This window comes from Ornithorhynchus anatinus, chromosome 5 (assembly GCF_004115215.2).
Source record: "Ornithorhynchus anatinus isolate Pmale09 chromosome 5, mOrnAna1.pri.v4, whole genome shotgun sequence".
NCBI classification, from domain to species: Eukaryota; Metazoa; Chordata; class Mammalia; order Monotremata; family Ornithorhynchidae; genus Ornithorhynchus; species Ornithorhynchus anatinus.
The window spans coordinates 39,256,546-39,281,979 of record NC_041732.1 but is presented as its reverse complement, the minus strand read 5'-3'; the positions used below and the strand labels follow the sequence as shown (position 1 = coordinate 39,281,979).

Here is a 25,434-nt window from a genome sequence, read left to right as displayed (position 1 = left end):
TTCCAGGACCGCGGGAGGACGTGACCCAGGGGTCGACGGCGGGATAGGCGAGACCGAGGGACGGTGAGGAGGTGGGCGGCAGAGGAGCGGAGCGTGCGGGGTGGGCAGTAGAAAGAGAGAAGGGAGGAGAGGTAGGAAGGGGCTAGGTGATGGAGAGCCTTGAAGCCTAGAGTGAGGAGTTTTTGTTTGGAGCGGAGGTTGATAGGCAACCACTGGAGTTGTTTAAGAAGGGGAGTGACATGCCCAGATCGTTTCTGCAGGAAGATGAGCCGGGCAGCGGAGTGAAGAATAGACTGTAGTGGGGTGAGAGAGGAGGAAGGGAGGTCAGAGAGAAGGCTGACACAGTAGTCTAGCCGGGATATAACGAGAGCCTGTAACAGTAAGGTAGCCGTTTGGGTGGAGAGGAAAGGGCGGGTCTTGGCGATATTGTAGAGGTGAAACCGGCAGGTCTTGGTAACGGATAGGATGTGTGGGGTGAACGAGAGAGACGAGTCAAGGATGACACCGAGATTGCGGGCCTGAGAGACGGGAAGGATGGTTGTGCCATCAACGGTGATAGAGAAGTCTGGGAGAGGAGCGGGTTTGGGAGGGAAGATGAGGAGCTCAGTCTTGCTCATGTTGAGTTTTAGGTGGCGGGCCGACATCCAGGTGGAGACGTCCTGGAGGCAGGAGGAGATGCAAGCCTGAAGGGAGGGGGAGAGGACAGGGGCGGAGATGTAGATCTGCGTGTCATCTGCGTAGAGATGGTAGTCAAAGCCATGAGAGCGAATGAGTTCACCGAGGGAGTGAGTGTAAATGGAGAACAGAAGAGGGCCAAGAACTGACCCTCCATAAGCTTGTTTTCAGAGCACTGTACTAAGTGCTTGGGAGAGTACAGTACAACAGAATTGGTAGACAGGTTCCCTCCCACAAAGAGCTTACAGTCTAGAGGGAAGGGTGAGTGTTTGGAAGAAGATGACTAAAGGAGAGTAAAATAAAAGGTAAAAGACATGAACTTTGTCCTCAACCTTTCAGTCAAATGGAATGCTCAAATGCATATAGCTAGGCTTCTGCTCTCAGTGTACTTCACAGTTGGAATTTTTAGTAATTTTATTAATATATCCAGTGACCCTTCTGCATTGTGCCCTTTCTAAACTGCTTAAGAGTGGAGACAACATCATCACTTTGGCAAGAATAACTCCAGTAGCAAACATTGATGTAATAGACTTTATTTAAAGAGATCTTTCTCTTTTTCACAAATTTATATGCACAGTGGTTCTTCTAAATTTAGATCCCATCTCATTCCTCAGGAAGTATGCCGGATAGCATCTGATAGGATATTTATGGGATTAACCAATGGAGGGAACTTATTAAAATTAAATTCAAAAGAAAGCTTGCAATAGGGGTAATGAAAGAATGACAATTAACTGTGTTTAGCTGATTCCATGTCTACAGGGAATTATCTTAGTTATTCTATATATTCTGTTCATTCATAAAACACTTCCTTTTGTGTAGGTTGGTAGATTGTAATAAAATTACTCAGCTCCTGTTGGAGATTTCAAAAAAAAAAAGAGAGTAAGATTGGAAGGTCAAATTTTCATCATTTGTTTTTGCTATCCATATAAAGAAGTGTTTTAACCTTATAACAGGATTTATTCCAGATGTTTTGATCAAAGCATACAGTATTGTGCATGTGGGAAGTTCACCAAGTATTAAATGATGGTGATGAGAGTAACTATTTTATTTATTTTTATGATTTAAGTGGTACAAACCAGCCATATCCCTCTTTCCTTCAATCTTAATTCAGGCTCATATTTTCTAGTTCACTTTCCCTTACCTAAAGACCTATCTACCCTGAAAAGATGGTGTGAAAGAGAAAGATGAAGCTGGTGACTTTTCCTGTCTAAGAATCCTGATGGATAGGAATTACCTGGGGAAGCCTTTGAAGCAGCAGGACCTAGTGGATATGCATGGGCCTGGGAGTGAGACAGTCTTGGGTTCTAAGTGACTTGTCTGCTATGTGACCTTGGGGAAGTCACTTAACTTCTCTGTGCTTCAGTTACCTCACCTGTAAATTAGGGATAAAGACTGTGAGCCCCATATGGAACAGGCACTATGTGCAACCTGATTTGCTTGTATCCACCCCAGTGCTTAGTACAGTGCCTGGCACATAGTAAGTGCTTACCAAATACCATCATTATTAGTAGTATTTCCTGACCTCAGGTTTTACTCTTTCCATTATGATTTTTCCAGTTCCTCTGATGTCATGCACTACATTAATAATATAGCCAAGCATTATAGTAAGCACTGGGGTACATGTCCATTGACTGATTGTCCAGAAGGTGATTTCTGCATCCACCAAAGCTTAAAAACCTTTGGAAAGATAAATCATTAAACCCTTATGCACTAACTGCAGATCACATTCATCTCCATAAATTGAGGGAAACTGAAGACAAAATTATCAACTTCATCACCAAAAGAAATTCATTCCCTTAGTAAAATATCATCTAAATGGTTTCCCAGTCAGTGTACACAAGAATTCCAGACCCACCTATGATCTTCACTGGACTAAATATCTCTTAATGAAAACATTCAGAAAGCTGCAATGCAGTGGTAAATCAGTAAGTGCTTAAAAAATACCACAATTATCATTACTATCCCATCCAGCTAATGGAAATGTCCTGGGACTATTGGTGACCCCATACATCCCCCTTCATCCTGGTGATCAGCGCCTTGTGACACTCCTTCTGCCCACCCCTCACCCTGGAGAGCAGCAACATCTTGGGGCCGAGGGAAAGGGGAAGGAAAATTCTGAAATCCCATCGAAAAGCAAGCACAGTGACATTAGTATTGGGATTGGAAGCAATCATGCCTGCAGGGTGAAATCCCAACTAACTTCTCCTGCATGCCTGTCACGTTTACCATTAAGTTGCAACTGGGGTGGAGATGAGAGCATTGGGAAGGGGGAGAAGAGATGCTTACAAGATCCCAGATTGTGTCAGGTTCACCAGCTTCAAAAGTAATGATGCGCACATTGCAAACTGGCTGGGCCTGGATGCGTGAATGGGAAAGGGAAAGATATGGAAGCACTTGGTATGGGGTGGGGAGGTGTATGTGTGTTTGTGTGTGTGTGTGTACACTTGTGCATGCACAGAGAGAGAAACATGAACAAGGAGAACAGAAAAAACACATGATAAAGATGCAGTGAATCAGAAGTTCAGATAATGCAGCAGAGCTGCAAACAGCTGGGAGTCTGCAGTAGTCTAGTTTGTTGTGCACCAATTAGGACCAGAATGACTCTGGTGGAGCAGAGGATTCAAGAAAATAGTAAAAGACAAAATTGGAAACTATGCCAAGCACGGCAGGCCACAGATGCAACAGCCCAGGAAGGAATAAACCTGACGAGCTCCCAGCAGGAAAGGGATTATGGTTCGCTCCCCCTGCCGTTGAGCCAGCCACATCTGCACATGGGGTGAAAATCTCCCTGTAGTAGTGAGCCAGAGCAATGCAATGTGTTAGCAGGCTTGCCATCTCCCACTGTTCTCTTGGTTGTGGAAATATAATCATAGTAATAATAATAATGGCTCTGCCACTTGTTAGCTGTGTGACTTCAGGCAAGTCACTTAATTTCTCTGTGCCTCAGTTACCTCATCTGTAAAATGGGGATTAAGACTGTGAGCCTCACATGGGACAACCTGTTTACCCTGAATCTACCCCAGCGCTTAGATCAGTGCTCTGCACATAGTAAGTGCTTAACAAATACCAACTAATAACCAATTATTATTATTAATAATTATGGTACTTGTTCAATGCTTTCTATGTGCAAAGCACAGTTCTAAGCACTAGGATAGATATGAGTTAATCAGGTTGGACACAGTCCCAGTCCCATATGGTGCTCACAGTCTTATTCACAGAAGGCCCACAGATCCTGGTGGATGCATTAGCAAAGAGAATGTGCTGTGTCTGAGATGGTCTCCTGTGAATTTTCTGCTCAGCACCCAGAGGTTGCATCTGCTAGCCCTACTGGGTGTCTCACAATGTACACTGCTGATCTTATGGGGACTGGGCGAGAGAGTGTGGCTGGCTTAGTGTAGCCTATTGTCATTATGAAAAATCAAACCAGTGTATGCTCCTGGTGGGCAGGGACTATGTCTACCAACTGTTGTCTAGTACTCTCCCTAGTGCTTGGAACGATGCTCTATACACAGCAAGGCTTTGATATATACCATTGATTGATACCTTCTGCTGCGCTGCAAGTCCTGCCCATCCCAGGAGGAGAAAAGGATTTAAAACTGTCCAGCATCACACCAGAATACCAATGAGTCAATTGTATTTATTGAGCGCTTACTGTGTGCAGAGCACTATACTAAGCTCTTGGGAGAGTACAGTATAATAGAGTTGGTAGGTACATTCCCTGCCCACAATGAGTTAACAGTCTAGAGGTAGTAATAGACATTATTATAGATAAATAACAGATAAGGAAAAAAGTGCCACAGGAGGGGTGCAAGGCGATAGAGAAGGGAGTGGGAGAAACGGGAATGAAGGCTTAGTCAGGGAAGGCCTCTTGGAGGAGATGTGCCTTCAATAAGGCTTTGGAGGTGGGGAGAGTAATTGTCAAATACGAAAAGGGAGGGTGTTCCAGGCCATAGTCAGAGGATGGGTGATAGGTTGGTGGCGAAATAGATGAAATTTAGGTACAGTGAATAGGTTGGCATTAGAGAAGCAAAGTGTGGTGGGGGCCTGGGAAAAAAATAACACTACGGTCCAGCTGAATGATGAGTGGTATTTATTGAATATTATTGGGTGCAGAGCACTTTACTAGGTGCGTGGGAGAGTACACTTCAGAATCGCTAGAAATGTTTCCTGGCCACAAGGAGGTTATAGTCTAGAAGGGGAGACAGATGTTAATACAAATAAATAAATTGGAGCTCATCTCCTAGCAGCCTATACCAAGCAGCCAAGTTCCCTCTAAACTACATGGAGCCCATAGTTCATGTCTCTCTTCTTCTGGAACAGAGGGATTCAATTTTTAGAATGTTGCGAAAAGAGCAGTAGCTGAACCCTATACCCACAATGATCTCTCAGATCATGTTTTCCCCATGCCTCCCTCCACATTCCTTTTATTCTCCCTTTGGTCCTGCACCAACCCCTCTTCCTTCACAACACCCTTAAACACCTCATTCACCCTCCATTTTCCCTCAGTACCCTCCCTTGCAAAAATCTCCACTCTAGCATAGTCTGTAGAACCCCTACCCCATTGGGGGCAAATTCCCCTTCAACCTGGCTCGCTCACTCTAACTCATTATGAGCAGGCCTCAACCCCTGCTGGAAGACACTGTCTGCCCTGTCATCCTCTCTCAATGGGGTCTCATTCTCTCACACTCTCCCCATCTCACAAATGGGGAGCAGCTGGCCTGTCTCCCCCTCCCCTGCTTCTTTAATTGAATCCTACATCATCCTCTACCACCCTCTGCACTGCTAGTTGCTCTTTTCTACCACTATCTTGACCCCACCTCTAGATTTCTTACTGATTTTATGTTTTTCTTGCCTTTCTCATTTGGGCAGGGATTGTCTCTATCTGTTGCCGAATTGTACATTCCAAGCGCTTAGTACAGTGCTCTGCATACAGTAAGCACTCAATAAATATTGAATGAATGAATGAACTCCCTTCAACTATTAATAATAATGATGGTATGTGTTAAACACTTAGTATTTATCAAGCATTGTTCTAAGCGCTGAGGGTAGCTTCAAACAGATCAGGTTGGACAAAGTGTGTGTCCCACATAATAATAATGTTGGTATTTGTTAAGCGCTTACTATGTGCCGAGCACTGTTCTAAGCACTGGGGTAGACACAGGGGAATCAGGTTGTCCCACGTGGGGCTCACAGTCTTAATCCTCATTTTACAGATGAGGTAACTGAGGCACTGAGAAGTTAAGTGACTTGCCCAAAGTCACACAGCTGACAAGTGGCCGAGCCGGGGTTTGAACCCATGACCTCTGACTCCAAAGCCCGTGCTCTTTCCACTGAGCCACGCTGCTCACATGGGGCTCACAGTCTTCATTCGCATTTTACAAATGAGGTAACTGAGGAACAGAGAAGTGAATTGACTTGCCCAAGGTCACACAGCAGACAAATAGCAGAGCTGGGATTAGAACCAAGATCCTTCTGACTCCCAGGCTTCTGCTTTATGCAATAGGCCATGCTGCTTCCCGTAACTCTGATCTCTGGAGACTTCTGTCTCTTTATTGACTATCCTCCCCTCCATGCTGACCACCCCTACAGACCCATTTCATTTGGCTCATTCACTCCACACCCCTCTTACTACAGGCCACCTCAGAGGCTCACCAGCATTCATCTACTCATCCCTAAACAATCCCTCACTTCTCACCTCACCACATCAGATTTTTTCTGACCACCTCCTTTTCTGACTCCTTCTCACCCTCATCCATGAAATTTGATCCTAAACTCCACTCTAGTCTCAGTAATATCGACCCACTCCACCTATTCCAGGTTCCTTCTGCTCTCCTAGACTCTCTGGCAGCCCTCCTACCCCCAGGTATGAAAATATACACCCTCACCTCCAACCTCTCCAACCCCCACAACTCCCTTTTCCTGTTATTTCTTTGTCTCTCTTGCACATCCAATACCCAAGCCTGGATCACCATCCCTACACCCAGGGAGCTAAAATACAGATCCCAGTACAACTCCCTCCACTATGAATTCACTCTGTCATGCTAATCAAACAATCAGTGATATTATTGAATGCTTACTGCGTGCAGAGCAATATATTCTGTGCTCGAGAAAGTACAGTGCAATAGAGTTTTTTGAGGGTTTTTTTTGCTTTTTTAATGGTTTCTATTAAGTTCTTACTATGTTCCAGACATTGTACTAAGCACTGGGGTAGAAAGAAGATAGGTTTGACACTGTCCATGTCCCACGTGGGGCTCACAGTCTTAATCCCCATTGTACAGATCAGGTAAATAAGGCATAGAGAAGTGAAGTGACGTGCCTAAGATCACACAACACACAAGTGGTGGAACCGGAATCGGAACCTAGCACCTCTAACTCCAATCAATCATATTTATTTAATGCTTACTGTATGCAGAACACTGTACTAAGTGCTTGTGAGAGTACAATGTAACAATACAACAGAGCTGGTAGACACATTCCCTCCCACAGTGAGCTCACAGTCTAGAGGGGGACATAGACATATAAATGAATAATTTATGGATATGTACACAAGTGCTGTGAGGCTGAGGGAGGGATGAATAAAGTTGTAAATTCAAGTACAAGGGTGATGCAGAAGGGAGTGGGAGATGAGGAAATGAGAGTCTAGTCAGGGAAACCTCCGGAGAGAGATGTGCCTTCAATAAGGCTTTGAAGGGAGTAGAGTGATAGTCTGTTGGATATGAAGAGGGAGAGCATTCCAGGCCAGAGGCAGGACATGGGTGAGAGGTCAGTGATGAGATAGATGAAAGTGAGGTACATTGAGGAGGTTAGCATTAGAGGAGCGAGGTGTGCAGGCTGGGTTGTTGTAGGAGAGCAGCAAGGTGAGGTTGGAGAGGACAAAGTGATTGAGGTCTTTAAAGCTCTCTGATTCACACACTCTTAAACCAAAGCAACTTTTCCAAAGCTTCAACTTCCTCCTGAAGCTCCCAGTCCTCCCGTCATCTCCCTTCCTTAGCTCCGATGACATGCCAACCATTCTGTTGGTAAAAATGAAGCCCCAAATCTCTCAACACTCTATTACTCCTTGCTCCTCTCTCGCCTGCTTCCACACTGTTTCTCAAGATAAGGTCTCCTACCTCCTCTCTAAATCTACTCCCTCTACCTGCACCTCTGACCATTACCGCTCTCATTCCCCAAATTACTTATTCCCACCATCTTCCCCTCCTTCACTGTTATTTTCAACCTTTCACTCTCCATGGCTCCTACCCATTTGCCTTCAAACATGCTCCAGTCCCTCCACCATTCTAAGAAAGCAATCTCTCTACTTCTCTACCCTCTCTAGCTATCGCCTCCTCTCCCTCCTCCATTCCTTTCCAATCTTAGAACAGGTGTATACACCCACTACCTTCATTTCCTCTCCACCAATTCTCTTTGCAACTCACTGCAATCAGGTTTTCAGCTCCTGCACTCCAACAAGACTGCATTTTCTAAGGTCATCGATCACCTCCTTTTGCCAAATGCCAAGGTTATATTGCATTTCAATCCTCTTCAATCTCCCGGCTTGTTTTGTGGACCATTCCCTCCTCCTCAAAACACTATCTGGTTGTTGTTTTGCTGATTCAGTACTAATTTTTTATGGTATTTGTTAAGCACTCACTATGTGTCAAACCTTGTTCTAGGCACTGGGGTAGATGCAAGTTAATTAGGTTGAATGTGGCCCCTCTTATGGTATTTGTTAAGCACTTACAAAAGTGCTTTTGTACACTGGGACTGGAGCATGTTTGAAGGCAGAGGGGTAGGAGCCATGGAGAGTGAAAGGTTGAAAATAGCAGTGAGGGAGGGGAAGAAAGTAGGAGTAAGTGATTTGGGGAATTTGAGAGAGGTAATGGTCAGAGGTGCAGGTAGAGGGAGTAGATTTAAAGAGCAGGTAGGAGGCCTTATCTTGATGTGCCAGACCTGGATAGATACAAGGTAGGTCTGAAACAGTTTTTGTCCCTCAAGGGGTTCACAGTCTAAGTAGGAGGGAGAACAGGAGAACTGAGTCACAGAGAACTTAAGTACTTGGCCCAGGTCACACAACAAGCAACAATTGGTAGAGCCAGGATTAGGATCCAGGTCCTCTGACTTGCAAGCCCATGCTCTTTCCACTAGGCCATGCTCTTCTCATTCCTTCCAACCTCTCTGAGCACTAGAATGGAAGCTTCTGTGGGCAGGGAATGTTTCATTTTTTTCTAGTTCCGAAGCACTTAGTACAAGTGCATTATGCATAGTGGGCCCTCAGTGGAATACTGCTGTTAATACTTCTGTTACTACTACAGAGCTCACAGGTGGCTTTAGTTGGGAAGCAAGGCAGACAATCATCTCAGGGCAACACATGGCAGGGGTGCAATAAACTTCCTAGTATACTCAAGATGGCCTCCTCCTGGGATATTCAAGGCAGCACTTAGTCTTTCCTCATTCAGTCACTTAGTCACTTTTATTGATCACTTACTGTGTGCAGAGCACTGTCCTAAGTGATTGGGAGAGTAAAATACAACAATAAACAGATGCCTTCCCTGCCCACAATGAGCTTACAGTCTAGAGAAGGAGACAGACATCAATATAAATTCACAAACTATATCTATGTACATAAGTGCTGGGAGAGGGGAGCAAGTCAGGGCCACTCAGAAGGGATGGAAGAAGAGGAAAGGAGGGCTTAGTCAAGGAAGGTATCTTGAAGGAGATATGCCTTCAGTAAGACTTTGAAGGTGGGAAAAGTCATTGTCGGTTATGAGGAGGGAGGATGTTCCAGGCCAGAGGCAGGATGTAGGCAAGAGGTCAGCAGCGAGATTGATGAGATCGAGGTACAGTTAGAAGGTGGTTGGCATTAGATGAGCAAAGTGTTTTGGCTGGGTTGTAGTGTGGGGGCAAGGTGATTGAGGGCTTTAAAGCCAGTGGTGATGCTAACCATTTATGAGCTGAGTCTCCACTACTTTGACTCTTCATTTGACCCCTGAAAACCTTTTGCTAAATACCATGTTCTTGTTGACTACCACAAAGTAAGTGACAACTGGGAACTAGAGCTGTGCACAGACAGATTTTCTGGGCTCAACCACATCTGACCCAGGCCCACCTCCGTCCGAGCCTGGCTGGAGCCCAGCATCCTTCCAGGAGCTGTGGTTTTCATTAAGATTGAGAAGACAGATATGGAACTGGAGTTCAGTAAGTATTTACATAAGCTGCTTTGCCATTCAGGAATTAGAGCTAATCAAAATATTGTAAATAACATGCCTCAAGAAATGTCACTCTTAGCCTTGATTGCATTTCCATATTTTCAGTGTATTTTTAAAATGATCCAAAAAATTATTTATATCACATAGGGGCTATGCAAAGTTCTCATTTTGGCATATTTAGAAGGCACAGCAACAATGGTACAAGCTCAAAGTCTCAGAACATTTCTTTTTTCCTTTCTGCACAGAACACACATTTCTACTATATGGGGGTTGTGAGCAAGTCACTTCCCAGGTATTTGCTGCAAACACAAAATCATCAAACACAGCTCCCTCTCTCGCTTCCGTTTCATCTCACAGTCACCGTATGGTACATGTCATAAACTTGCAGGAAATATTATGCTGTTCCAGGAATCAGAGTTCTACAGGAATGCAGGGGATATTTCTCTGAGGAACACAGAATCAAATGGACTTCTTCATTTCCTGTTCTAGCTTATTTACCCAACAAAAATGAATACATGTAGCGTCAGTGCTTGCTAGAGATGCCTGTGGTTCTAATTAGGTTGCGTTTCCATTGAAAATTGTGTTTTTCAGCAGCTGAGTCCAAGGTCAGTCTTTTGACTCTGTACTAAATATGGAAATGATGTGTCCTTGAGGATCACTCCTAAACTGAGACCACTGTAGAATTTTCAGTCCTTTTTCATTTATCCATATGTCATCACATCCCAACTGGATTACTGCATCAGTATCCTTTCTGATCTCCCAACCTCCTATCTCTCCCCACTTCAGTCTATACTTCACTCTGCTGCCTGGATTATCTTTCTACAGAAATGCTCTGGGCATGTCACCCCTCTCCTCAAAAATCTCCAGTGGTTGCCTATCAACCTTCAAATCAAGCAAAAACTCCTCACTACTGGCTTCAAAGTTCTCCATCACCTTCCCCCCTCAACTCCCTTCTCTCCTACTACAGCCCAGTCCGCACACTCTGCTCCTCTGCTCCTAACCTCCTCACTGTGCCTCATTCTCACCTGTCCTGCCATCGACCTCTGGCCCATGTCCTACCTCTGGCCTCAAATGCCCTCCCTCCTCACATCTGCCAACACTTTCTTGCTTCAAAGCCCTACTGAAAGCTCACCTCCTCCAGGAGGCCTTCCCAAACTGAGCCTCCCTTTTCTGCTGCTCCTCCTCCCCTCCCCATCACCCCTATTCCCTCCTCCCTCTGCTCTATCCCCCCCCAGCATTTGTGTATATATGTACATATTTATTATTCTATTTCATTAACGATGTGTATATATCTATAATTCTATTTATATTGATGCTATACCAATAGCATCCTGTCCACTTGTTTTGTTTTGTTGTCTGTCTCCCCCCTTCTGGACTGTGAACCCCTTGGGTAGGGATTGTCTCTATTTGTTGCCAAATTGTACTTTCCAAGCACTTAGTACAGTGCACTGCACACAGTAAGTGCTCAATAAATATGATTGAGTGAATGAATTTATCCCCCAAATTCTCACCTCTCAGCTTCTTACACCAATTAATAATGTGGCTTATCTAGATGGTTCATTATATCAATGGTTGCTCCCTAGTTCTCCTGCAGGTGATTTTGCAGTGATTGTAGAGCTTGTACTTCCTCTCCCTCTCACTTTGGTCTCTTTCCCCACTGAGGGAAATGTAAAAATCTAGGATGCTATTACCATACGGACACAGTTGCTTAGAAAAGACTTAAAGGGGACACACTGTCTTTTCTGCCGTGAGTATTAGGTATTTGTCCCTATAGTGGGCCCTGGTGTTATTGTCAGAGTCCATTGCTGACTGTGTAATGTTTTTGTTCAAAAAGAGCACACTTAGTTGGTGTCTGCTGCAGTGAGAATTGAGTGTTCTAGAGAAAGATCTTGAGCTTTGGAGTCAGAGGACCTCGGTTCTAATGCCGGCTCTGCCACTGGCCTGCTGTGTGACCTTGGCAGAAACATTTGAATTATCTTTGCCTAGGTTTCCTCATCTGTAAAATGGAGGTCAAATGTCGATGCTTCCTCCATGTACTGTGAGCCCCATATGGTATATGGACTGTGTCTGATCAAATATGTTGTATCTACCCCAGAGTTTAATACATTATGTGACACATAGTAAGTACTTAACTAAAACCACAATTCTTATTAATAATATGTGACTTCTCAGAAGCCTTGCACCTTGCCACGTGGTTTGAAAGTGTGCTTCTGGGTGCCTTGATCTCCACGATGAAACCCATCATTTCAGCTCACCATTCAGCAGCTTCTTCGGGAACCTTCACCGCTGTTTCCAACCAAACAGAGCTGGGTTTGTGTCAGTTCTGTACTAGGGCCTGACTGAATTCTAGAATTTTGTTGGTGATCTGTCTTGCCACTTGATGTTAAGAATGCCTTCAAGGAGATGCTGATGAAATGGCTCAAGAAGGGCCATTTCTTCTTGATATGTCTGTGGCAGAGACTTAATCTTCCATCCATTAAAAATTCTGAGGGCCATTCGCTTGATACAGCTCTTTAAGTGTAATTGATGCCTCAGTTTGTCAGCTACTCTCAGAGTGAAAGATCTGACCATCCCTATTCCTTGAATATCATTCATTTATATTCTATACATGGTTTAGCCAAGGAAGTGAAATCCTCTGACAGTTACAGCTTTTTGTCTTAAACTCCACAGGAGTTGTTTAATAGTTGAGAAGCAGTGTAGCTTAGTATGAAGAACATGGGCCTGGGAGGCAGAAGGACCTGGGTTCTATTCCCAGCCCTGCCATTTTCCTGCTGTGTGACCTTGGGCAAGTCACTTAACTTCTCTGGGCATCAGTTACCTTATCTGTTAAATGGGGATTAAAACTGAAAGCCCCGTGTGGGATATAGGCTGCATCCAATTCATTAGTTGTTATCTACCCCAGTGTTTAGTACAGCATCTGACACATAGTAAGCACTTAACAAATGCCATTAAAAAAATAACAGTATGTATAGGATTTTGCTGACTGGCACATGACCTCATTCATCTTAGCATGGTACATTGACAAGCACAAAGATTCCTTTTAAGTAGACCATCATCTCTTGAATACCATCCTATGTGTGCTCTCAGAAATTATACTAGTCATAGGGGTTCAGCAGTCTAGCCACCTAAGAGCCAGTGAGCTAGAATAAAGTTTTCTTGTCTTGTGTCACTGAGTCGTCTCTGACCCATAGCGACACCGTGGACACATCTCTTCCAGAATGCCCTACCTCCATCTGCAGTCATTCTGGTAGAGTTTCCTAAGAAATCATAAATGTATTCAATTACTGGTTTGCAAATTTTGTTTTGCTCCTTGAGCATCCCTTTTACTATTAACAGTAATAATTGTGATATTTGTTAAGCTCTTACTATGCTTCTAGACTGTGAGCCCATTGTTGGGTAGGGATTGTCTCTATTTGTTGCTGAATTGTACTTTCCAAGCAGTTAGTACAGTGTTCTGCACAAAGTAAGCACTCAATAAATACGATTTAATGAATGAATGAATGTGCCAAGTACTATACTAAGTGCTGAGGTAGATACAAGATAATCAGATACAGGGGGCTCAAGGTCTAAGTATTGAACTGAAGGTATTGAATCCCCATTTTGCAGATGAGGGAACTGAGACACAGAGAAGTGAAGACAGTCATATTTATTGAGTGTTTTCTGTGTGGAGAGCACTGTACTAGGTGCTTGGGAAAATACAGTAAAATAGAGTTGGTAGGCATGATCCCTGCCCGCAGTGAGCTTACAAACCAGATGGGAAGACAGACATTGCTATAAATAAATGAATTACAGATATGTAAACAAGTGCTGTGGGGTAGAAGGTGGAGTGAGGAAAGGATGCAAATCCAAGTGCAAGGGCAATGCAGAAAGGAGTGGAATAAGAGGAAATGAGGACTTAGGGAAGGCCTCTTGGAGGAGATGTACCTTTAATAAGGCTTTGAAGGTGGGGAGAGTGATCATCTGTCAGATATAAAGGAGGAGAGCATTTTAGGCCAGAGGCAGGGTGTGGCTGAGAAGTCAGTGGTGAGATAGATGAGTTGGAGGTAAGGTGAGTAGATTAGAGGAGTGAAGTGTGCAGGATGGATTGTAGCAGGAAATCAGAGAGATAAGGTAGGAGGGGGCAAGGTGATTGAGTGCTTTAAAGCCTAGGGAAGGAGTTTCTGTTTGATGCAGAGGTGCACAGGCAACCACTGGATGTTCTTGAAGAGTGGAGTAACATGGACCAAATGGGTTACATAGATGGTCCTGGCAGCAGAGTGAAATATAGAGTGGAGTGGGGAGAGTCAGGAGGCAGGGAGGCCAGCAATAAGGCTGATGTAGTAATCAAGTTGGGATATGATATGTGCTTGGATTAATGTGGTAGCAGTTTGGATGGAGAGGAAAGGGTTGATTTTAGCCATGTTGTGAAGGTTGAACTGACAGGATTTGGTGATAGATTGAATATTTGGGCAACTGATTTGTCCATGTTCACACAGCTATGTGGCAGGGGTGGGATTGGAACCCAGGTCCTCTGACTCCTAGGCCCATGCTCTTTCCACTAGACCATGTTGCTTCCCTACTGGACTTAGTACCAACCTTTTTTCCCTCTTTTGGGATGGGGACTATTTTGGGTAAATCATCAACTTTGACACAGTTGGGCCATATCACTGGTTATAACTTGCCTAGTCCAATGAAACTCCTAAGCACCTGCCCAACTAGAGTCCTAGCTTGCTGAAGTTATCATCTCAGTATGGGGATCATAATGTTCTCTGCATTTTTTCTATTTATGATAAACTGGAAATTGCATAGTATATGTGATTATGTTACAAGATGTCTTTGTGGAAAGATACACCTGCATTTATTCAGGGCTCAACAAATACACTTTTGGTAATAAGTGAAAAGTGAAGGTTGACAGGGCAGCTGACCCCTTAATTCTATTTTCAATTAGCAAAATCATAGCAGAAGCAAAGGTATTAAAGAAGATATCCAACAAACTAAAACAGTCATATAGACAAGCATAGAGGCAGAACATATCCGAGAGGGGAAGTTTTGTTTGGCATACTAAAGCATCATTTGTGGAGGTTTGTTTATATATGAACACACATGTAGTGAGGATAGAAATCTATAAAAGAAGGACCATAGGCTAAAGCATGATTGAGCCAGCACCCTCCATGGTCATAATTTGCTTTTAGAGAAATAAGAATGGTTACCTCTTAGTTACTTTCCTCAATTTTCTATTTCAGGAGATATCTTAAAATATCAGAATCACATAGCATATCTATCTCAGATATAAGTATTTATTTTTTGCAGATTTGATGGGTGCAGATTTATTAATAGCAATGGAATTTTCCACAATGTCTTATTTTGCACTGGCTACTGAATACCAAGAAGCCTTTAGAGCAATAAGTATCAGTAATGGATGATTCATTGTAAAAGTTAGATGGACTTGAAAGGTATTTTAATTTGCTGCTACTACTGTGTGTTCAGAAATAATTTGAATGTTTGAACTGGCTATGAAAAGTGAGAGTGACATTCAACTGCAGAAGATTAAGTTCTTTCTGTACCTTTTTACTATAAGTTAAAGAGAAGATACTTCTGGTTTCCTCTAACAATACAGCCATGATTTGGAAATTTCTCTATTACTGATAGTTTGTCATCGTAGTAGTATGTGGGGTTTGCTGCATAAATGCATCTCAGCAATTTATTAAGCTGAGATTGGATTTGTTATTTATGTAAGAACTTCCAATCTTTTTGCTGCATTAATCTGAGGAAGAAGTCACTCCCGTAGGATTTTCTTCAGGTCACAAACTTAATGGTGAAGAATATTGAACAGTATATCAAAAATGTGATTTTTAGGAAGTTTATACTAAAAAGCTGGTTCTTAAATAGAGAAAAGCAGTTGGATGGAAACAAACTTCAAAGGTAATTACAAACAACATCTAACAGATATAAAAATAGTTTATGCAAATATCCTTTCTCCTCTGTTATATGTTGAAGTTACTTTACCTATTCATTTGAAAGTTTTCTGGTAGCAGTTTTGAGAAAGTAGAATCTGGAATCTATTTTGGAGGTGTTGTTGGATGAAGTAGTGTTTCCTAAGTGGATTGCCAAAATTAGTCAGCAGGTCAACATTAGCTATCAAATATCCTGTTCTGCCTCTTAGGAGAGAGAGCATAACAAGTCTCCTTTGATCCCATGTTTTGCTCTGAATTAAGGAAAGGTGCAGTGCTGATTCCTGGCCACCTGAAGATTCTAGGTCAGCAGAAGGCAGTAGAAACACAGGCTTGGATTAGCCCTGAGGCCCCAGACAGAGTTTGGTTAGTTCATGGATAGGTTAAGTCAGGCTGCCAAAATCCTCCCTTGAACTGGTTGAGCTTGGGTCCCCCATGTTTCTTCCTCCCATCCCTTTTTTCCCTCCATTTTGGGCTTGGAATGTGATGGCACAGTGCCTGGGGCCCTTTAGCACACGAGTGATGATTTCATACTTGTGAAGTGATTCTTCTGAGGGTTGCTGGGTAGCCATGCAGAACATCCATCATGCACAGACTCATACCACAGAGCCCCTCAGAAGTGCAAGTTTCTGTCCTAAACCAGGGTGTCCACAGAAGGCATTCAAAAATACTGGACCCAGAGATGTAAGTGATATCACCTGCATTATGCTAGGCATGCAATATAACCTATTGATGTTTTATGGTCTGTTTTGTGGATATATGCCAAGTGTAACCAGACCCAAAGTGTTTCTCTAATGGGGCCCATAAACTTCCACCTCCCACACCATTTTCACCAGAGCTTTTGCTTTCCCCTCCCCAGTCTCTGGGAACTCAGGTATAATAATGTTGGTATTTGTTAAGTGCTTACTATGTGCAGAGCACTGTTCTAAGCGCTGGGGTAGATACAGGGTAATCAGGTGTCCCACGTGAGGCTCACAGTCTTAATTCCCATTTTACAGATGAGGGAACTGAGGCACAGAGAAGTTAAGTGACTTGCCCACAGTCACACAGCTGACAAGTGGCAGGGCTGGGATTCAAACCCATGACCTCTGATTCCCAAGCCCGTGCTCTTTCCACTGAGCCATGCTGCTTCTCTAGGTATATCCAAGACCAGGTATATCCAAAACCTGGAACATGTCAGCAGGAACTTGGGTGGAGGGAGGCAGGGAGCTTGAAACTAAAATACTGATCTTGTCATTGGCATTGAATGCTTACATTATTTTGTCTTCCTTCATGTGCTCATTGCCTACTTCCCAGCATCACTTTTAGACTGTGAGCTCTTTGAGGGCTAGGGACCAAGCCTCATGTATCCATTACTGCATTCTTCCCCAATGCTAGTACAGTACTTTTCCCACAGTATTTGTTCAATAAATATTGCTACATAAGTATTGGTAGCCAAAGCCAGATATAGGTTGGAGAGGGAACAGATCAGCTGAAAACTAGACTTTGTGGTACCAAACAGATGCTGATGCTTGGATCCTGGGTTTGGACTTGTATAAAAAAGGCTCCTCCAAAGGTTGAGCAAACTAAATACAGCCAACACAGCACTCCAATAGGTGATCCCCCTTGGTCACTAGAGAACAAATTCTCAAGAAATAAAAATCTTGGAGACTAGAGTGAAAGAGCTTAGGCTTCTAGCCTTCTTTCCATTCCCTTATTAGCTTAGATTGCTCTCCTGGCCCTCCTCACTGCATTATTTAGCAAGTGAAAATCAAGCTATCTAAAACAGATGGTTGCCCACCTCTTTCTTAAAGATCTCAAAAGATGGAGATTCCACAGTCTCCCATTTCAGGTATTTTTTTTTTCCTTATGTCCAATCAAAATCTCTCCCACTTTAATTTAAACTCTGTCCCTCTTATATGCCCATCCCCTCCCCTACCCCCCACCAAGAGGACATGAAGAATAGTGGACGTAAAGAATAATGAAGTATCACCCCCATAAAATTAACCTTCATGTGGTTTCATGTCCCCTTTTAGCCCTCTTTTCTCTTAAGGCAGGTGACCCTGATCCTTTTGATCTATTTACGAAGATATTCAGAAGTTCTCTACAAGCCCTACACAATAAAGGGCCCCAGAGTGCTCACTGTTTACCCAGCCAGTTAGCATGTCCTCATGACATATATTTGGTTAAAAGACTGGAGATCTTGACTGCTACATGATGGACAGTCCCCACCTTAATAAGTAGGTATTATGCTAATTGAACAGAAAAGTTAATTGTTACACCGCCTTTGTATTGGAAACCATCACAGTGTTTTGCCCCTCAGACTAAAAAGCATAAAAAATGAAATGAAAGGCCCCACACAATGTATGTTTTTCCCAAGAGCCTAACAGTTGCTGATTTGGGAAAAGTCAGTAATTTGCCATTAACAGGAAGTGTTTTTCTGGGTCACTGCTTTGATTTAAAAGCATATCCCTTTGGGAGTAAACCCAAAATTGTGTATTTTTCTCTTCCCTTCCACCCATACCATTCATTTATCTTGGACAACTCTATTGATGGAGTAAGTAAAAGAAAATGATGCATTTTTAACTGCAAACTAATCTTCTGAGAACTCACCCTAGCCAAAAGTGACTTTTATTATTTGAAACTAGAGTTTGGTTTTCCCTCAAAAAATATATTTACCAAGAAGGTAGAGAGGTGTAGCTAGTGTTCCATCAAATTTGCAAATGAAATCCAATTTTTTTTTCTTAGAACATTTACCCAAATTTAATATTGGATTGCCTCTGTGAGGAGTGGAATTATTTTGTACCCTCATCAAACTGGCAAGGGTCCTGAATACTGGTCCCCTTATCTTATTTCTAAAAAATTCTGTCTCCACCGTGAGCTTGATTGGCATTGAAGATTTAGGAAGTCCTTCTATTCTTAGCCCTCTTCCGTGCTGTAAGTGATTTTGGAATAAATAACTGAGAAGGGAGGTAAGACTGTTTTCCCTTCTGTATTACAGCCTGAAGAATCAGTAGTGAAAACATCAATCCAGAGAAAAGAAAAACATCAGGATTTCTTCCTCAAAGAAGAGTTGCTAATCAACAGATAGAGAGCATTCTTTCTTGGACAATGAACATTACTTGTGAGGATTCACAAATTAATGTATTACTAATCTTGGTTTAATCTTGGACAGTGAATGGATTTTCTTTTTTAATTTTGTGGTAAGTTAAAATATTTGGATGGACTTTTTTTTTTAACCTTTTCAAGATGTCATCCCACATCCTGAAATACAAACCTGTAGCCAAGTGATTACAACACTCATGTTTAGAGACAGTACAAATAAAATATTTTGCTTTTTTCATATTTATTCTAGATTTCTTCAGAGTATAATTACCCAGTTAAATTATTGATGATTGTGATGTGCTCCATCTTCAACTAGAAATAAACATTATTTCTTCATCATGTTAAGCATGATTAGTTGCAACATTCAAAGGACTAAAATGAAGTGCAAGCAACAGGAGATGTATGATGGATGAATTATTCTTTTCCCCCAGCCTCCTTCATATATACTGATAGGTCACTGAACCACTGAACAGTGAAAATTGAGAAAGGAAAACAATCTTCAACTCCTTTCCTGCCTTCCAACCAAAGTTCCTAAAGGTTAGCCATGGTCCCACTCATTTATCACATTTGTTGTGTTAGCTTAGGGAGAGAATTAGTCTATCCACAAGATGCTCACTGCAGCAAACAATATCTCAGCAAGGCTCTTCGGTGCAGTGCTTCAAGGCATCAGCAACAACAGGACCCAAAGTCAGTTCATTTGGAAAAAGGATTCAAATAAATGGATGATTCCTACCAAATTAGCCTGAACCAGATACTTCTCCCCAGAAGTAGATAGAAGAAAAGGCAAGAATATATGTGAAAATGAGAAAAGGAACATTTGCTCATCCAGGAACAGCTAGTCCTGTGCAGCCAGAGGGACTTTGATGAGGTAGTTCTCTGTTGGATTCGATGTTCTTCATTGCTGCCATGTTTGTGATTTTGGATTTGTCTGCTTTTTGAAGGTACTTCACTGACCAAGACTTTAGACTCCAACTGAGATAGTCCTGGTGGGAACGGTTTGGGGGCCTTAAATCATAAGCAAGTCTACGCTTTTTGTTAATATCCATTCTCCCCCAACAACACCACCATCACCGAGTGTCTCTGGCCGGGATTTCATGGGGCCAGCCACCCAGTGAAAATTTTAACTCTTATGAGTTAAATAAGAACTAGGTGTTGGTGCTGTGCCATGTGCCCCAGGCAGAGTGTGTTCAGTGAAGGGGGAAAAATAAGCCATTGATCTCCTGGCAACAAAACAATCTGGATTTTCTGGATATCTGTTGTTTTTCTATAAAAACAAGAAGAGGCAAAAACTCAAACACACACAAAAAAACTGGCCACTACTGATGCAGGATGAGAGTATCTGCAATTACATTACCACCAGCTTGGATTCAGGAAAGAATCTTTCCTCTGAAGAACTCAAAGAATGGCAAGTTGTTTGTTCTGCCCTGGCAGAACCAGCCAGCAGAAAAGGTCTCTCCTTAGGCCACCAATGCTGCTTCAGGAGGTGCCAAGAAAATAAGATCTGGCATTTGAGGCCCATGGGCCGGATAGCATTGGCCAGACTCAGTTCTCCAATGGGGAAGGAGAGCCAGATGGAAATCATTTTATTTTCCAGTGCAAATAAGGCAAGGCAGGTTACCCAAGGAGATCTCCAAAGTCAAAGACTGGTTTTGTTTGAATGTGTACAATATGCTTTTCTTTTTAAATCAGTTCTGCTGTAAAATGTCATGTCTTTGAAAAAGTAGACCTTGCTTCCATTTGTGTACAATGAGTGAGTTAGAGCACTGATGTGGCTATTTGAAAACAGTCTATTGTAGCATATTTATTACAATTAATTTATTCTGTTTTGCACACGATTGTACAAACTATTAGCTGGTGCATTTCCAAACTTAACTGTTGGGAACCATTTCAGGCGAGCATCACCTCAGGATGTGACCAAGCCTCACTTCACTGCAGTAATAAGATGGTCTTTGGTAAGAAGAGCACGAATGTTTCAACATGCCACTGAGGTTAACTATTCCCTTTGGCTCAGGGGAGGGACTGGTACATTGCAGTTATTTCTCTAGTGGAGAGAGAAAAACTACAGAAACTCTGTCTGTTGAAACTCATTTAGCCTGTGAGGTTGGTAGGCGGAAGTGTTCAAATTCAGGACAGGTAGCTGAATTCTCTGGTTTTATCATCGATCTTTTTTGGACAAAGGTTCTGAGGAAGATTAATGGAAGTCTGTTCACTTCCTGGGAACTTTGGAGCTTGAGATTTCTGACAGAATTTTATTTCCTTTCAGTACATTAATTTCAAAAGAAATGATCGTACATTAATTTCAGAAGAAATTATCTTTCCTCCGCCCTCCTAAAGAACCAGGAAATGAACTAGAACCTAGATTCCAATCCTTTCTTCACTCAGTTGTTTTGAAGAGAAACCCTTAGATTTAAAGCACTATAGTGAATTTGAAGTTATCTACTTCTAGAAGAGATCAGAGAATCGCAAAAGGGAAAGGGATTGTAAAAGAGGAATATTATTCACCTGACTCCCTTATTAGCTAGTAATTGTGATTGTTGAGTAATTTGCAAGATATTAAGTACCATAGGCGAACAGTGTTTATGCCAATAATGATAATAGATAGTCAATATATATCTTGAATGCCCAGTGGGTGCATATACTGGATTAAAGGCCAGTACTAGGCCACAGTTCCATGAGTAGAGTGAGATCAAAATACCTGAATTTGATTACTAACAAAGCCCTGATCTCCCAAACCTTCTAAACATTCTTCTTGCTATTGTTTATTAGATTTAGATTTTTATAAAGGAGACAAATGCAGAGATCACTTTTCCAGATGAGATTTGGGGGTCCTGAGGTGGGGAACGATGCACATCTTCTAATTTTGTGGATAATACTTTAACCTCAGTTTCCAATCCCATGCTTATAATCTTGCGTGAGAATAGAACATTGGGAAACGTTGTAGAAATAACCTTTCTAAACTCTAAAGCAATAAAATAACTACACCCCTATCAAACCCCATTTTAACCAAGTACATAGTGTTCACCATTTATGTGCACCAATTAAAAAATAAAACATGTTTTTCTATCTTGGGCTTGTGCAAATAATTTATTTTTGCTCTTTTGTGGCTAGGGAAAGGAGAATGTGGCCAAGACAGCAGGACCCCGGAGTCCAAAATGCTGACTTGGCTCACCAGCTGGGGATACTATCTTTAGCTATTGCTTTATCTTTCTGATTCCTTCTTTCCTTATGTTTACTACAGTCATACTCAACTACCTCAAGGGGAGAGTGAGTAGATTGCCTAATTAATCAAAGTCAAGTGATTTGAAAATACTAAGTCCTAGATAAAGATTAACCTATCAACTGTTTTTTCTAGCTGAAACTTTGCATGCCAAATACTAAGTCAACAATCTCTATATTGTGTTGTAATTTTTCTGGCTGTGTCTTTGTTTTAAATTCTCAAGTATTTTCTAAAAATGTCCAATGCTGGGTCTAAGATAGTACATCTTCACTTTTAGGGAACAAATAACTTGTTTGTTTAAAGTATTTAACTATGTACAAATGATCTCTCCTGTTACATTCTTTCTGTTCCTAGCTTACTGTTTCTTGAACTTTTCTTCTCCTAAAAGTGAACAAGTGGAGCACCACATTTCCTTGCAGATCTCAAACATTTTGTTCTCACTTCACACTCCTTCCACCTTCATGCCTGCATACATCAATAACATCAAATGTCAATAGTTCACCTTACAGGTGCTACCCCTACCACCTAACACCTGTTCAGAAACAAGAGCTTCCCCACTGATGTCAACAGCAGATCCAAAAGGAAGAAAGAGGTTTATGGGAGACGGTCAAAAGATTTTCATTCATGTAGCCCGTGGTTCACTATTGCCCTCTGTTCCACCATTTTGCTTCTACCCTGATAATTGAGCTAGGCAACAGAGATGTTCTACAATGACAAACATCTACTTTCATGATAAGTGTTTTACTATGTACACATCAACTTATGCTGCTACTGCTTTTACCTCCAGCACTCCCTGTGTCTACTTCTGGAACTTCTTTATCACTTTGTGGTATATAAATCTAGCCTAACATCTTTCCTTTAACAATAAATGTAAAATTATACAAATAGGCAATTCAATCTTATTGTTATATTCAATGTTAATAGAATTGCAACATTCTAATGAGTTTCAATTAGCCTTTCATGACAGTCTCTGGCTGACCTTCAGATTAGACAATAAAGATCAGTGAGACAACTTTGGCCATAAATGGGTCTGCATGTTTTTAGAAACCCTTTAAAGGCACTTGAGACTGGTTTGCCCTAATGCCCATCTACTTGCTTTTGGCAATCTATGTCCCACAGGAATGTGACTGGCAAGAAAGCATGGCGCTGTGCAAGCCACTATCCATTACAATCAATTCCTCAAACATTCTCAGTCCTGAAGTGTCAGGACCGAGACTCATCCACAAGAAACATCGTGGCCCAGTGGAAAGAGCCTGGGTTTGAGAGTCAGAGGTCCTGGGTTCTAACCCCAGCTCCATCACTTGTCTGCTATATGACCTTGGGCAAATCACTTAACTCTTTCTGTGCCTTGGTTCCCTTATTTGCAAAATGTGGATTTAATACCAGTCCCCCCTCCTACTTTGACCGTGAACCTCATTTGGGACTTAATTATCTTGATTCCACCCCAATCCTTAGTGCAGTCCTTGGCATAGTAAGCACTTAACAAATGCCACAATAAGTATTATTATTCTCAAAAGAAGACTCCATAATTATTTTTTAAAAGCTTCCTATCATGAATCTCTAGTGCAGAAATCAAACATGTTATCCCTATAGTCTTTTGTACTTTCTACATATTCTTCATGAGCAGAATTGGTCTAAATGACAACCACCTTGCATAATACCTCATAAGTGATCTAGTGAATGTACACTTACTAGATTCTGTGCCTGGTAGCAGCCATAAACTGAAGGGACACCTAAAAGGAAAAGGGTATGACTCCTGCCATTCCAAAAAAAAATGTATTTTTTCTCGGGCTAAGAAAATGTCCTCTGTGAATATTTTTATGCAGTATTTTAGGGTACAGTTATTACTCTATTCTTGTCATCTGTGCCCTAGAGGGAACATGACTGGCGGGGATGAGAGACTGAAAGTGATGCTGGATAAGTCACCAACACTATAATCAATTCCTCTGAACAGGTTCCCATTCCTGAAGACTCAGAATTGGAGCTCATCCGTTGTTCCAGTTGGGAGACGCCATCATCATCATCATCATCATCATCAATGAATATATTTCAGGGGTCTGTCTACTTCCCCTATTATAGCCCTAATGGATTGAGTTTCTTCTTAATTTTCTCCTTAAAATTTATGATTTATTTTCTTTAAGTATTCCTTTCTCAATCTGAATTTATGGCTGTTGTGAAACTTTAGTTTTCAAATACCTGTGAAAAAAAATCTGTCTTCAATTTTTGCAGTGCTACCCTGTGGTAAGTTATACATTCTAATTAACCTAATCATGTTTGAAATGCCATCATTGCAGCACCATTCCCTTTATCAAAATTATAATTTCTTATCTCTAAACTGTACTGAGATATTCAAGAATCCTTGTTTGGAATTCTCCTCCTAGCAATTTTATTTTTCTCTGAACATTCCTGATTTTAATATAATTTTATATGGCTTTAAATTTATTGGTGACTCTACTTCAGTCCAATTAAGCTTTACTTTTATACTCCTATCTGAACTGTTTCCATTTGTTTTTATATTACCAGTCATCATCAGTCTTTATCCAATTTTCTTTTCTCCAACTGTAAATTCCTCAAGTGTGCTGTGTTCATTTTGAGTCAACTATACAGTCTTCTACTTTTTGATTCCTTAAGTTTTTTTCTTCTATTGCCATCTTATGCACAGTAATTATAAAGCATTGTAGTCAGGGCAGATTTTGCCAAATGCAAAATTGATAGGATGATAACTCCTATCACTTTTTTTTTTGCAATTTAATGTCCTTTCCATTCTCAAAGTATTGGCATGTTTACGTATATGATCCACCCTAATCAAATTCTAGTTATCTTCTGCCATATAACTTGCCTGTTGTTGTTTCCCATTAAGTGAATGCATTATAAATGAGCTTCAGCTGCTTGACATTTTTAATATGTGTAAGTATAGTTTCTCATTTCCAGCAATTTTCTTCTGTACAGCCTCATTTCTTATTGCAATCACAATTTGATTTCTAATGAAAAAAAATCTGCTGGAAATCCAAAATGTTAGTTTTGACTTAAAGTCTTTAGTTCTCTATATATGGTTGCAAAAGTTTCCTATTCTTCTGGAGTCACTCAGATGTTTCACTTTTGCTTAACTGGCAATAGTACTGAAGTCTCTGAATGACCAGGCACTTCTTACTCTTTTCAAGCACTGATAGATTAGAACTCTTAAACAATGAAGTGACTTGTTCACTTCCTATATTTAAAAATATGGTAACCTTTTGCAGATCCTCTTAAATTGAGTCCACTTGCTCTCGAGAATAAATCAAACTCTTGTATGAAACATTTCCAAGCAGGTTTGGCAGTTACGGTTTTCAGTTACAAGAAG

At 41.6% G+C, this 25,434-nt stretch overlaps 1 protein-coding gene across 4 annotated transcripts in view; it reads left to right on the top strand.

Moving 5' to 3' along the window:
* ZMAT4 (zinc finger matrin-type 4) overlaps positions 1-21,945 on the top strand; it is a 255,411-nt gene extending 233,466 nt beyond the window's left edge. For all 4 annotated transcript variants that reach the window (XM_029064334.2, XM_029064335.2, XM_029064333.2 and 1 more), the window contains one exon: positions 18,774-21,945. In XM_029064334.2, coding sequence (XP_028920167.1) covers positions 18,774-18,789 — 16 coding nt within the window. In that variant the 3' untranslated portion in view covers positions 18,790-21,945. The remainder of the gene's footprint in view (positions 1-18,773) is intronic.
* Positions 21,946-25,434: the final 3,489 nt, after the last annotated feature.